This window comes from Pristis pectinata, chromosome 8 (assembly GCF_009764475.1).
Source record: "Pristis pectinata isolate sPriPec2 chromosome 8, sPriPec2.1.pri, whole genome shotgun sequence".
Lineage (NCBI taxonomy): Eukaryota > Metazoa > Chordata > Chondrichthyes > Rhinopristiformes > Pristidae > Pristis > Pristis pectinata.
In genome coordinates, this window is record NC_067412.1 from 66,298,125 (window position 1) to 66,311,753 (window position 13,629).

Here is a 13,629-nt window from a genome sequence, read left to right on the forward strand (position 1 = left end):
ATTTTGAGAATACTATATTTCTGCAGAAACGCTGAAGGAACATAAACTATCATTGTCCATTAGAAGGTTCAAAGACTAATATTATTAATCAATAAAAGTATTATAAGCTACAAATATCAGACTGTCATGTCACCTCAAAGAACAAATTTAGCTTCCAATGCATATTTCTGAAAAAGATCAATAATGATCAAGAGAATTTGAGACAAAGGATCAGCTAAGATCTGACTGAATGGTGGACCAGGCTTGACTGTCCAGTTCATGCTATTGTTTTTTTCAAAAGATCACAGGGACTAATTGGAATAAAGATTCAAAAAAATAAAGAAATGTGAGTTCTCATTTAGAGAAGGAAATACTCAGCAATTCTCCCCCCTAAAGAAACATTTTCAGAGGCTATAAGAAGGCAATCTGCCTGGGTTGACACATTTAACCAGCACAGGATTTTGGTGTGATACTCTTCTGAATAAATCACCAGCAGATGTAAGAATAACCAGCACAGAGAAAAACACATGGCATCAGCCAAGCCAAGTCTTCATCCAAAAACAAAGGTTCTGACAAGGTTTTGCTTTCAGGATTGGATTTTAAGTGCAATTTGCATAACTCTTAAATTATCTTATCACAGCAAAAAGCTGCACTACTTCTCCAATTCAATTAGTGTATAGTCAGTTGGCTCAGGATTAGTGCCTGGATTTGCATTGTTGAATCAAATCCTCTCCCTGTGGTCAAGACTTTAATCTTTTCTTTTTTATTTCCATGCCTTAGTGGAAAAAATGACTTAGGTTTCTGCAGTAACTTTAATTCCAGCTCTGGATTTCATTCTGCAGTCCCATCACCAATCTCCTCATCCTAAACAATGAGAGCCAAGAACATACAGCCTTCAATTCTGCAGAGCAACAATATAAGAATTTATTCTACTCACCTCCCCACTAGAGGGATCTGTTGTGAAACTGCATGCTTGACACTGAATCCATCGTTTCTGATCATCTCGAGTACTAAGAAGTGTGTATCTACATTCTAAAGACAGTGTTCTAGGGCATTTTATATGACATTTTCCTGTAGTTAGTGTACAGACGTCCACATTTTCTAATGGAAGCTGCTGTTCTCCTCAATGTTCCCAATCCTCTGGGCTGGGGCCAAAGAGGACACAGGAACTCCCATCCCATCCAACTGGACATGAGAGTAGAATCCAGATGATCTGTCAACATGTGGAGCTGGTTCCATCAGTTCCCAGGGCTGGCCAGAATGCAGCCGAGCACCACGTCAGAATCCTGACAAGCTTCTCTACGTAAAGCCATGGGTGATGCATTACTGGATTTGCACCTGGTTCCCAGCACAGCAGCAGGGACAGCAGGGGCCCTTACCATGCTCCTTGCACAGCAGCCTTGTCAACAAAGCATCTGTGTGACTACTTTTAACACTAATTCCAAGCATTTAGGTCCCAATGTAAATGGTGTTCATTTCTTAGTCTCCTCCACATTAGGGAGATAAAATGCAGATTGCACATCTGCTTTGTGAAACACTCCAAGCATTCCATTAGCCCGACTGAGCATCTGTTCATTTGTTATTTTAATTGTGTTTTATTTCCATTTTAACTCCCACCTTCACTCTTCTATAACATTGCAATGAAACTCAAGAAATGGTCAGTCATACAGCATAGAAATGGGCCCTTCGGCCCAACTGGTCTATGCCAACCAAATACCCATCCAAGCTAGTCCCATTTGCCCATGTTTGGCGCATATCCTTCTAAACCTTTCCTATTTCTGCAGCTGTCCAACTAATCTTTTAAAAGTTGTTAATGTACCTGCCTTAACCACTTCCTTTGGCAACTTATTCCATATACATACTATCCTCTCGTGTAATAAAGTTGCCCCTCACATTTCTATTCAATCTTTCCCCTCACCTTAAACCTACGCCCTCCAGTTCTCGATTCCTCAACCCTGAGAAAAAGACTTAAGTGCATTCACCCTATCTTCAACTATATACATTATTGTCTTCCGGACAAAACAGTTTCACAACTGCGGATAGTATTTGCTGTCGGTTGCTTTGAATTGTCAATTAATGCAAGACTGCTTGCCAGCCTTTGCAACTAACTACTTATAGAAACATGTGATTATGCCAAGTAAATTCAATGCTCATCTCTTCTTCTAAAAGTTGCCACCTCCCCAAGGAACACTCCACACAGCACCTGCTCTCTCAGACCCAGAAAGCATCATCCAATGCCACAACCTATCATAGCAAGAACTTATGTAAGAAACAGGCCAGTCAGTCTCTTGAGCATGGCCCAGCATTCAACAAAATCACAACAGATCCAAGCTTGGCTTTAACAGCACTTTCCCCACTCTCAGTTCCCTTGTTCGATTGTCATTTATTATCTTGACAAATAATCTCCAACTTACTCTGTTTTTGTATGGGCCTCAACAACTTCACAAATACTTAATTCGAGAGCTGTAGCAATTTTTTTCCCAATTAATGCTTATTGATGAGTATTTTACAAATTATAAAATGCTGTTATATCTGATTTTTTTTGTTCATGAGCAATTGCTTTCATTATATCATTGGACATCTGCAAGTCCATGCCAGCTCCTTGTAGGATAATCCATTCAGTCTCATTTCCCCCATACTTTCCTTGTAACACTGCAAGTTATTGTGCCCAAAATTCCCTCTAAAATCCTGATTCACGTTCTGTCACCCTTGAAAGCAGTGATGTTCAGAGACATACATTTCATTGCTCTTAGAACGATACCAGCTTTCTTGGTTTATCCTTGTAAGTGAAATCCTTCGTAACTGGAACCACTCTTCAAAATTATTCTAGCAATCCCTTCCAGAATCCGCAGATCATCCTAAAAAGTTAGAATTGCTGTAATATTTCATACACCCATTTTCACTCTGAACGCACAAGCACATGTTCCAGTTCCAAGCTCCCAATCCCAGCCACACTCCAGCCCCCACCACCTTTGCCCAAACAATTGACTTTCCACCTCTTCATACTGGGCCCCATTTCCACCCACATCCCATTGACACAGCTAGCCCCATTCATGTCTGCATTCTGCCCACACACCTGGAACGTGGCAATGAGGAGATTCAGTCACAACCCCATCAAGGAAGAGGAGTTGACAAGGGACCTCAGAAACACTGATTCTGAAACTCAGATCAATTTTTGAGATAGATACATATCTGACTGTTGTAACTACTGAGGGATCTCCCTACTGTATGCTGCAGGACAGGGCATTGCCAGAGTCTCCACCAAGCACCTCGCCCCAAGTCACAATTATTAAGTGATTATACATTCTACACTCCTGTATCAAACTTGTTCCAATTCTGCAAGGCTACTACCTGTATATCAGTTGTGTTGATGACAGTGCAACAAATAAAACCATACACAGCAGCATATACATAAAGCATTTTAATTTCTTTGAATTGCATCGTATTGCTCCCACTGTGGATTTTACATATTTAGCCGCTACTCTGTTTTGCAGCCAGCCTCTTGTCTCTCTCTTCAGCAATGGTAAGGCGAATACCCTTCCCACGAGGCAGGGAAACCCATGGCTTGTTACCCTAAGTGTCAAAAAAAGTCATATATAAATCAATGCTTTTCTGTGGTCTATGGTTCCAATAACAATAACATGACCCCAATAATCACTTATCTCGAAACCACTTTTTTTTAAACTTTCATCATTGCTTTGTCTCCCTACTCCTTGCTTTGCCCAGAAAGCTATGTCACCTTGCAGTGTATCAATCAGCACATTTCGTAACAGAAGTTGATAGGCTGCCAAAATCAAAACTAATCATTTGGGCATGTGCAGTCTTGATACAAAAAAACTGCCATATATTGGTGCATCACAGAACTAATCCCCACTCACAATATATTCTACAATAGGTGGAAAGGGATTTAAAGGACCACTGTTACTCCACAGATGTCAGTAACAGGCTACAGAATTTCCCACAAGGCAAAGAACCAGAAATCAGCAGAGTAACCACCTGAATAAAAGTCTGGAAAGCAAACTGTCAAACAACACATTTTTTAAATACAGCTTTTCACAGCCAAAATATCATCCCAGAGTACTTGTAAAGTGCAATCTGTTATAAGCACGAAAGGGTTGTGCACATGGAGGTTTCATGAACAGTAAGAGATTAGTTCCCATCCCTTTCTCCTAGCCATTCCCTCCCCACCCACCCACCACAGAGGTAATGGCCACAAAGAGAACCAGCTCTTCTCCAAATAGTGCTGTGGGATTTTTGTTATTCACCCCAAGAGTGAAGATAGGCATCAGTTTGGTACCTCACCACAAAGACAGAATTTTCAACACTCAGTAGTCCCTCAGTGCTGCACTGGTGTCGACTCAAGAGTGACTCAGGAGAGATCACTAACAGCATGTCACAGATAACATACACGTAAAGCTTCATCGCCAGCCACATAAACCTTAACACTAGACAGACTATACCAATGTACAACAGATTTCTTTTGTATCAAGACAGTGCCCACACCCAAACAATTAAGTTTAAATGTTAAGATTTACTGAATAGACAAAACAAATCTATGCTATTTCCAATCAATACAATTGCCTAACCTATTCATAACCATAGTTATTTTTTTAAAATGCGCACCAAGATTTATACTCACCTTTCCAATAACAAAAATGTTGGAAAGCCTGGTAGCAAAGCTATTACCATTGGCATCCTTTACATGAACAACATCGAAAGAGCCAGGATGTCTCTCCCGGTTTGTGATTACTCCAATACGACCCAAGTTAGCACCTCCTATCACCATACACAAGTTGCCTGCAGGTACAAAGAAATGTGATAACAGGTTAATGGGAGACTAGCATTTTTTTTTAATTCTTTGACAGAACATATGCTATTAAATTACTAAGTCTGCACTATGTCCTATAAAAATCTTATTTCATTACACACAAACTTACCTCATGCCCATTACCAAAGCTCCCAAAAATTGCCCAGAGAGCACCCAGACCACTTACTTGCATGACCTAATTAATAACTGAAGTGTGTCTTCAGTTGGAGAAAGCAGACGAAGCATCTGACCAAAGAATTATAAAGTGAAACAGGCAAGGAAGGGGAAACTAAACAGAGTGCACATTTCTAGAACATTTGCATGTGGAGCATCAGTAGAGAATAGGAAAATGTTCAAACACGATTCCCATCTTTCCCAGTCTGTTAGTGCTCAAGACTGCAGAAAGAGTTTGCCATTTAATACAGGACACAATATCTCTGCTTTGAGGGGCTATTTTTAAAGAAACATTTTGCACCCTGAATCATAAGCACATGTTGAATCCAACCAGGGAAAAAAAAACACCAGGAAGTTCTCAATATGCATTTTAAATCACTTGCTGCATTTGTGGATGAAATCTGTCTAGAAGGTCATTCAAGGTATTTGTCAGAAGAGGCAAAACCCGAGTCAGGGCTTTGCTGAGTGAGGATTCCCTGTAGTCCCTCAAAACTCTTGTTCTGATCATGAGGTCGTATATGCTTGTCTACATATTGCTTATGCAAGACCAACAAGTTAGAGTCATCCAAGTGGCTCTATGGTAACAAATAGTAAGTTACCAATTTTCAGTGCTCAATAGTGAACCTACTAGTAATGGTTAATCAGTGCAGAAGTTTGTCTGAGCAATTCTGTAAAAATGTTATGCTCACACCCACAGAAAAAGATTAAAAAACAATCCACAATACGACTGAGTGCAGTATCAAAAGATTAGCCTTTCAAACCTCAGTGCAGATGTCTAGGTAGCAGACAAATAAAGATACAAGCTGTAATAATAAGCCAATGACATTCTTGAGATAAAAGCATGTTCAGCTGTGTGTGAAAGCGTGAAAAAAAGAGCCAATGTAAATCACCCTGGACAGTCTTAAACTGGAAGAAAGGTAATAAGGATGAAACATTATAAAACTTCCTGCCACCTTATCAACTGTGCATTAGAAGTCATCAACCAGAAAGGTCCTACAGATGGAGCTGTTGAGTTCAAGTACAAAGACCACAAAGTGGAATATGGTGGCATTATAGGATGTAGATACAACATTCTCAGCCATTTATTCAGCCACCAATTTAAAATTTTAGAGTCATGCATGGAAGTAAATACCCAAAAGCTTCTAGTAAAAGTTCCATGAAACTGAATATGATTTTTCTAAAATTCCATCCCAAAAATTATAAATTTACAATATGTTTCTCGATATGCAAATCTTTCAATATACTATCTACAGGCAATTCCAGTTTCAAAGAGCCAGACACATGGAAGGATTTGCAACTAAGGGTACAGCCAAGAGCATTTGCAGATATTAAGGTTGGAATCATTTGGGGAGGATTCCAGAACATGGAGAATGTAAAAGGACAAATGAATAGTCTTCATTTATTAAAATTTAAAGGAAAAATTGCATATCACCACCCTTGAATTTTTCCCAAATTTCACCCACCTTCAAACTGGGGGTGGGGGGGGGGGGTGAATCCACTGAGGGAGGAGAAAACTGTCTCTTTTATAAACCTCACTTTAAAGGATCTAAAATTTTTTTATTGCCTGGAAGAGCATTCCTACTTCCTCCCCCCACTACCTCACCTTGTCCATTCAACAACCTTCATTTAAATCTCTGCCTTGTCAAGTAAGTTTGTATCCATATTTCCCTTTCCCCAAATGCTCGAAGACAAATTGGCCAGAAGCACTATGATTATGAATACAGAAATAAATTAGCGCCACTGTCAGAAATTCAAATTAAAGATAGAAAATGCTGGAAGCACTCCACTGGTCAAAACATCTCGAGGTGAAGCACAAATTAATCTTTCAAATGAATGGGCCTTTCATTTACCAGCAGTGTTAACAGCCTGTCTCCAAACATTGTCTGACTTCCATATTTGAGCATTTCCTGTAAATCTTTCAACTCAAAAAACATACTGTCCATTCTGTTTTAAAGATCTAGATACCTGTGTCAAACTTAATGAAGTCTGTGATCTTGCCAGTATCCAGATCAATCTGTACAGTATCATTGACCTTGATCAATGGATCCGGATAGCGAATAGTACGTGCATCATGTGTAACGAGGTGTGGAATTCCCTTGGTGCCCACTCGGATCCTCCTCACTTTGCAAAGCTTGTACTGCAAAATAAATGAAAATAATTCATTATTCATAAACACCAAGTGGGGATAAAATCTTAAACTATACAATTGAAAAGTCCCCACTTATAGCTTTTGGCAACCATGCAACATCATCCCTTCCCAGAAAATAGAAATGAAACTGCACTCATGTTTCAGGTACAAAACTATTAGGATATTACAAACTCCATTTTTATTTTATCTTCTAGAGTACACCACTCCAGGAAGTATTTTGAAGGATACTGGGGGGATATAGGGTTACTATTAAACATAGCATCTTGGGCTCTCTAAAGATTCCCACCATATCTTTACTGGGCACCATTCAATTCTCCCTCAATAGCACCACTGAGCTCAACGGTCCTGTATGAATAAACCACAAAACTCCAAACTTAGAAGATGGGAGTACCAAAGTGCACACAAGTGTTTGAAGGGAAAGGCACACAAGACCATGCCTGCAACCAGCTTTTGCCCTCTAATCCAAACTTGAATCCTGATTAATGAAAATTGATTTTTTTTAAGAATTCAATAAGCATAATCATTAGGTATTCTGTTTAAATACTATACTTGACCCAATACCGTTAACTTCAGCATCTAATTTAAAAAGGGCAAACAGGCCACTTAACACAGTAGAATATTTGTGAATATTACCTGTGTCAACTTGCTATTTACTTCGCTTTCATGGTGCAAGTAAATGAGAAAGTGCAGGACAGGCAGATACAATTCACTTCTCTGAACAAACTTTATAAAAAGCAGGCCTATCTTCTTCCATTTCACGTCAACACTAGGAAAACATTGGGCCAAATCAGGCTTTCCTATAGAACCTGTCATTTGACATTGCATATTTTCAAGTTTGCACATCGAAACATGGAATTCCAAATTCCAAGACCAGTACATCTGACCTTTTGCTCCTCCACTGGACTCACCATACATTTCAGATACAAAATAATGATGCACTGAAGAGAGGGAACAAGTGGACAATGACTCCAGCCCCAGGTTTACACAAGGGAGAGCTGCAGAAAAAGTCAGTTTACTTTGATTTCCACCCCCCCACACACAAATGTTTCCTCAATTCAATTTAATTTAATTTGTTTTTAAAACATCTGAGATACTGCTTGAGGCTACTTGCTGCTCAGAGACCATGCTGCCACATAGAAAGACATCAAGTTATAGTTACATGCAGTGATTCACATTATCCATAACTAAGCAAGATTTAATCACAGTAGTAGCAGAGGACACTGCCTGGCTTGATTACCTTATTACCAATTTAAAAAATAGTGCTGACAGCTTTGCAGGCTTTCAATATATGCAAGCTGTGGCAATAATAATAGCAGTCCAAGTCTCTCAGCTGGTAGGAGACATGTCATGTACCCAACTGACATCCATGAATCCATGGCTGATCCAAACTCCCAGGACCCCAGAAAGTTAAGCCATTGCTGACCATTCAATATTTTGTCCAAAGATTAGCTTCTAATGCGTAACAAGGAAAACCACCACCCATTATACCCAACATAACCAACAATACAAGGCAGAATGCTTTGCACAAATGAGGAGAAAAGGGTTGTTTCAAAAGGAGAAGAGCACAGTATTGGGTTTCTCTTGAACACATCATGCCAAGGTGCATCTACATAACAATCCACAATCAAGCAGTTACCTTTGCCTCCTCAGCAGTGATTCTGTGCACAGCAAAACGACCCTTTGTATCATAGATCAGACGGAAATGCTCACTTGTCTTATCGATGCTGATGACATCTGAAAATGAATAAACAAACACGCAGAATGAATAAATCAAACTAAACCAGAATTCTTGAATAAATGAATAAATCAAACTAAACCAGAATTCTTGGTGTGGACACACACAAGTTTCTGTCCTTCTCAAATCCACAGAAGTGCCCATTATTTACAGATTTGCACTGCTTACAACATCTAGAGGCAAACCCAAACCATACTATCTAGTCTATGGGAAAATGCAATAGCGGAAGCTCAATTCTGCACATACTCACAACCCATACTTCAGAGGTCCTCTTAACTTGTTTGAATTTGGACAAACTCAAACAAGTATTGGTAATTTGCATTTAGAGCACCTTTAATGTTGTAAAATATCCCACAATACGCAAGAATATTAACAAGTTTGACGTCATGCCATATTAAACATGTATCAAAACAGATGACTATAACTTTGGTTAAAAGGGGTAGATTTTAAAGAGCATCTCAAAAGACGAAAGGGCCAGATTAGGGCAGTACAGAGATGCAGAAAGACTGGAGATAAGAAAGGAGTGGAAGACCACTATGCAGGAAATTGAAAGCGAGGGCAAACAAAAGCATTAAAACACAACAGTGCTAAAACAGAATGCAACGTAGGTCAGAAAGTGAGAATAATACAAAAACAGGACTTGGCACATTTAAACATGGCCAAAGACTTGGATGACTAGTTTAGAGGTTTTAACCTATGATATATCCAATTTGGTGTTGTTTACCAAGAAACAGCACAGTAATGGCTATATTATGTCACCTAGAATCTGAAATTTACATGCCCAAAATAACATTCAATTCAAATAAAGCATGCAAGTGACACTGAGGTGTAACCACATTTATAGATACACATAAGGCAACTCCTCATGCTTACCCATGAATCCAGCAGGATAGGTGATGTCTGTGCGGACTTTGCCATCAATCTTGATGAATCTCTGCATGCAAATTTTCTTCACTTCATCACCAGTCAAGGCATACTTTAGGCGATTTCTGAGGAAAATGATGAGGGGCAGACATTCCCGGAGTTTGTGGGGACCAGTGGATGGACGTGGAGCCTAATAAAATGAAACAGTTTAGTTCAATATACCAGCAGAATTCCAAAATACTCAGAAACAATATATTCCTATAGAAAAATGTGAAAACAACTGAACAAGCTACTTAGTTCTTCTTTAAGTCATATTTCATTATTCATCATCTTTCCCTGCCTTCAAGCAGAGATGCAAGTGTACAAACATCACTAATAGTTTTGTGAATCTCCAACTGTCAAAATGGTCAGTATTACACATACCACTGTACCAATACAAATCCTTCCATTTTTGTTTTACTCCATCTTCCACATTTTCAGCATCTTCAGAACCTGTTTATTTCTAACTTTTCCAAGTTCTGATAAAAGGTAACCAACCCAAGAAGTTAAGTATTCCTCTACCCATGGATGCTGACCTGATAATAATTTCCAGCATATTTTTAATGTCAAAGTACAAATTATTCCTTGTAACTCATCTTATTTTACTGTAATCCAAATAGTGTACACGTGGTAAAACAAATGTTGGCTGTTTCAACCAGTAATGGAGAAATATTAGTTTTACTTTTTAATTAACACAACTGTTATTAAGCTTTAAATATGCTCGGACATTGGTTGCAGATTGTAAAGCAGCTACTAAAACACACGAGATTCTGCAGATGCTGGAATCTGGAGCAACACACACAAAATACTGGAGGAACTCAGCAGATCAGGCGGCATCTATGGAGGGAAATAAACAGTCGACGTTTTGACTGTTTATTTCCCCCCATAGATGCTGCCTGACCTACTGAGTTCCTCCAATATTCTGTGTGTACTAAAGCAGCTACTAGCTAGTGAAAACACCCGTTCCCCTTTCAGCAAGCCAAAGTTTCTGTGATTACAATGAGCCTACATCAACCGGAATGGATAAACCAAGAGGTACGAACAGGTAGCAACCCCACCTCCCCAAATAAAAGAAAGCACATCCGAGCTTGGCAGCGCAGTCACTTCCTCTGACACTTACAAATACTCCCGTCAGCTTGTCCAGCATCCAGTGGCGCGGAGCCGCCAGGCGCTTCAGGTGTTTCTTTGGGCCTCGGGCCTACGTGAAGAGAAAAGACCGTTTAGTTGCAGGTTGGAGCGGAACCCGACCCGCCGCCCGCACCCACCCCCAGCTCAGGGCAGCCGGTAAAGCCGCCGACACCCGGCTTCACCCCAAAACTCCAGCCTCCTGCTTGGCGGGCGCCGGGTCGGGCCGGGCCTGGCCTGGCCCTGCGGCGCCGACCACCCCCCCCCCCCCCGTCAAACCGGCCCCTCCACCGTACGACAGGGCGAGGCTGAGCCGCGGCCTGGGGCCGAGCGCCACTCCGGGGCCGCTCGCCACCTTTATGGTAAAATATCCAACATCGTTCAATGCGCTGCCCATAAATTCGCCCCGGACCCGGTTCCGCGGCTGTCCGTGAACCGATGACGGTGGCACGGAACAGATTAGCCCGGTTTGGGGCGCGGATGCGGGCAGATTGCAGCAGCGCCCCAACCCGCCGCCCTCACCATCTCTGTGTCTGCGAGGGAAAGGACCCAGCTCCCACAGTGCACCACTCATCCAGCCTCCGCGCTGTCGGGCAGACGTCACACCCCGGCGCGCCTGCGCGCTTGCCGCTCCGCTAATCCGGCAGCCCGCACTTCGGTAGTGCCGGACCAGCGGATGTTCTGGGCAAAGTCAGAGCTGAGTTCATTGTCAGTCCTCGGCCTCCTCCAGTGCCAGGAGAATGTCAGGCGAAAGCTGGAGGAACAGCACCTCATTTTCCTTGGAACCTTGCAGCCTAACAGCATGAACATTGAATTCTCCCACTTTAAGTAATCTCCACACCCCTTCCCCCCACCGTGCTTCTTCTCTTCTTCTCTCTCCTAGCCTATCTCTCTTTTTTCTACCCTTTGTTCCTTTCTCTCCTTACCTTTGACCCATCCCCCAGTGGATCTGCTCTCCCCTCCTCCCCCACACCTGCCTATCACTATCTCTTACCTGCATCTACCTATCACCACCTTGTGCCCACCCCACCTCCCCTCTTTTGTCCACCTATCACTGCTCTGCTTTTTCCCTCCTGTTACGGATTAGGTTACTATTTGGTGAATGTCCCTTTAAGACATAGTACAGTTTGTGTGTGTGTGTGGCGTTATTACGACAGCAACAGGAGATAATGACGTGCTGACGTTTTGGGTCAGTCAGAAAAGAGAGAGAGGAAGAGAGACACCCTGCCTGCTGGTCTCTGTATCGATGGATGAAAAACAGTAACTGTGTCTGTCACTACAATCCACATATGGATTTTTGGAATAATCCAATGGAGTCCACTTTGTCGTTAACCTGTAGAAGGAAACAGGTATTTGTGTGGACGGCCACGTCTCGAATGCCGTTCGGGGTGGCAGATACTTCGGAACAAAGCAGTGGAGATCATCAGTGACTGAGGTGTCGTGTGGGTTCCATCATGGAACATTTGGATTTCGTAATTTCTCTCTATTTTCCCTCTACATTTTCTCTTCAGTCAACAGTGGTTTTGCAAAAGCCTTTGCTCATGTTTCACCTTGTGACTTGCTGAACTGAACTTTGAGAACTAATCCTGGACTTGGAGTTTGGGAATTTGCACACACACACTTCAGGTTTAGTTTGGGGGTTAATGTTTAATATATAACATTTTTACTTTTATTTTCTTATTATCATAAGTAGTTATTAATAAAATAGTCTCTAACACTTATACATGACTCGGTGTGTTTCTTTCGTTGCTGGTACGTAAGACTCCTATGTATTGAGCTTCCCTTTTTCCTATCTTCAGTCCTGAAGAAGGATCCTGACCCGAAACATTGACCGGCTGCTTTTCTCCACAGATGCTGCCTGGCCTGCTGAGTTCCTCCAGCATCATTGTGTTTTTCGTCTAGGTTCCAGCATCTGCAGTCCTTTGTTTCTCGAGTTTATTGCCATATGCATAAGTACGTGCATGCACAGGTGCAACAAAAAACTTACTTGCAGCAGCATCACAGGCACACAGCATCATATAAGCGGCATTCAGAAGGAAAACATAAACTATACACAATTTTTACAAGAAAGAAAACAATTAGAACAAAAAAAAAGCCATATTAGTGCAAAGTGATCAAGTGGTCATAGTGATGCTATACTGTAGTGATTAGGGGTTGTGCCGGTTGGTCCAAGAACCGATTGGTTGAAGGGAAGTTGCTGTTCTTGAACATGGTGGTGTGGGGCTTCAGGTTTTTGTACCTCCTGCCCATTACTCCTTTTGTTTCATTTTTTTACATATTACACAGTAGAATATTAACTTTTCTAGTGAACCCAACCAGTTTAATGAGAGCAACAAATATACAAGCACTCCCCTGGATCCGGCTACAAACCTAACCACGTTCCTAACCCTGGTGTCTGAGACCCGACCCTGGATCCACCATACCCCAAGCCCACAATCTAGACCCCGACACTAGCTGCACTCCAAAGGCCCTGCTCTGGCCACACACCCTGTTTGCACTTTGGACCTCCAGCTCACATTCCCAACCGAAAAACAAGATGCTTGAAGAACTCAGTGGGTCAGGAGGGAAATCGACAGTCAACGTTTCAGCTCTTCATCTGGACTTTCCGGACTAATAAGTGAATGAGATGTTGGACCAGCAGGATTTTGGAATAATCAGATGCCAGATTATCAGAGTTTTACTGCACCTGGAGCCGCAAGAGAGATTGTGGATTAAAATTTTAAAAAACATTGCAGATGCTGCCTGACCTGCAGAGTG

General features: G+C 41.5%; 1 protein-coding gene across 1 annotated transcript; it reads right to left on the reverse strand.

Annotated features, from left to right (window-relative positions):
- Positions 1 to 3,387: 3,387 nt before the first annotated feature.
- rps4x (ribosomal protein S4 X-linked) lies at positions 3,388 to 11,462 on the reverse strand. Its single transcript, XM_052022149.1, has 7 exons — positions 11,395 to 11,462; positions 10,868 to 10,945; positions 9,718 to 9,898; positions 8,746 to 8,843; positions 6,926 to 7,097; positions 4,619 to 4,776; positions 3,388 to 3,552 (listed from the first exon to the last, which is right to left on the reverse strand). The coding sequence occupies exons 1-7, from the start codon at positions 11,395 to 11,397 to the stop codon at positions 3,451 to 3,453; spliced, it is 792 nt and encodes a 263-aa protein (XP_051878109.1). The 5' UTR covers positions 11,398 to 11,462; the 3' UTR covers positions 3,388 to 3,450.
- Between the last annotated feature and the right edge of the window lie 2,167 nt (positions 11,463 to 13,629).

Excerpts from the sequence above, each read along its gene's own strand:
- rps4x (XM_052022149.1), bottom strand. Across the intron at positions 7,098-8,745 it reads TCACTGCTGAGGAGGCAAAG|TACAAGCTTTGCAAAGTGAG; the intron begins GTAACTGCTTGA and ends TTTATTTTGCAG. Across the intron at positions 3,553-4,618 it reads ACATTTTTGTTATTGGAAAG|GGTAACAAGCCATGGGTTTC; the intron begins GTGAGTATAAAT and ends TTTGACACTTAG.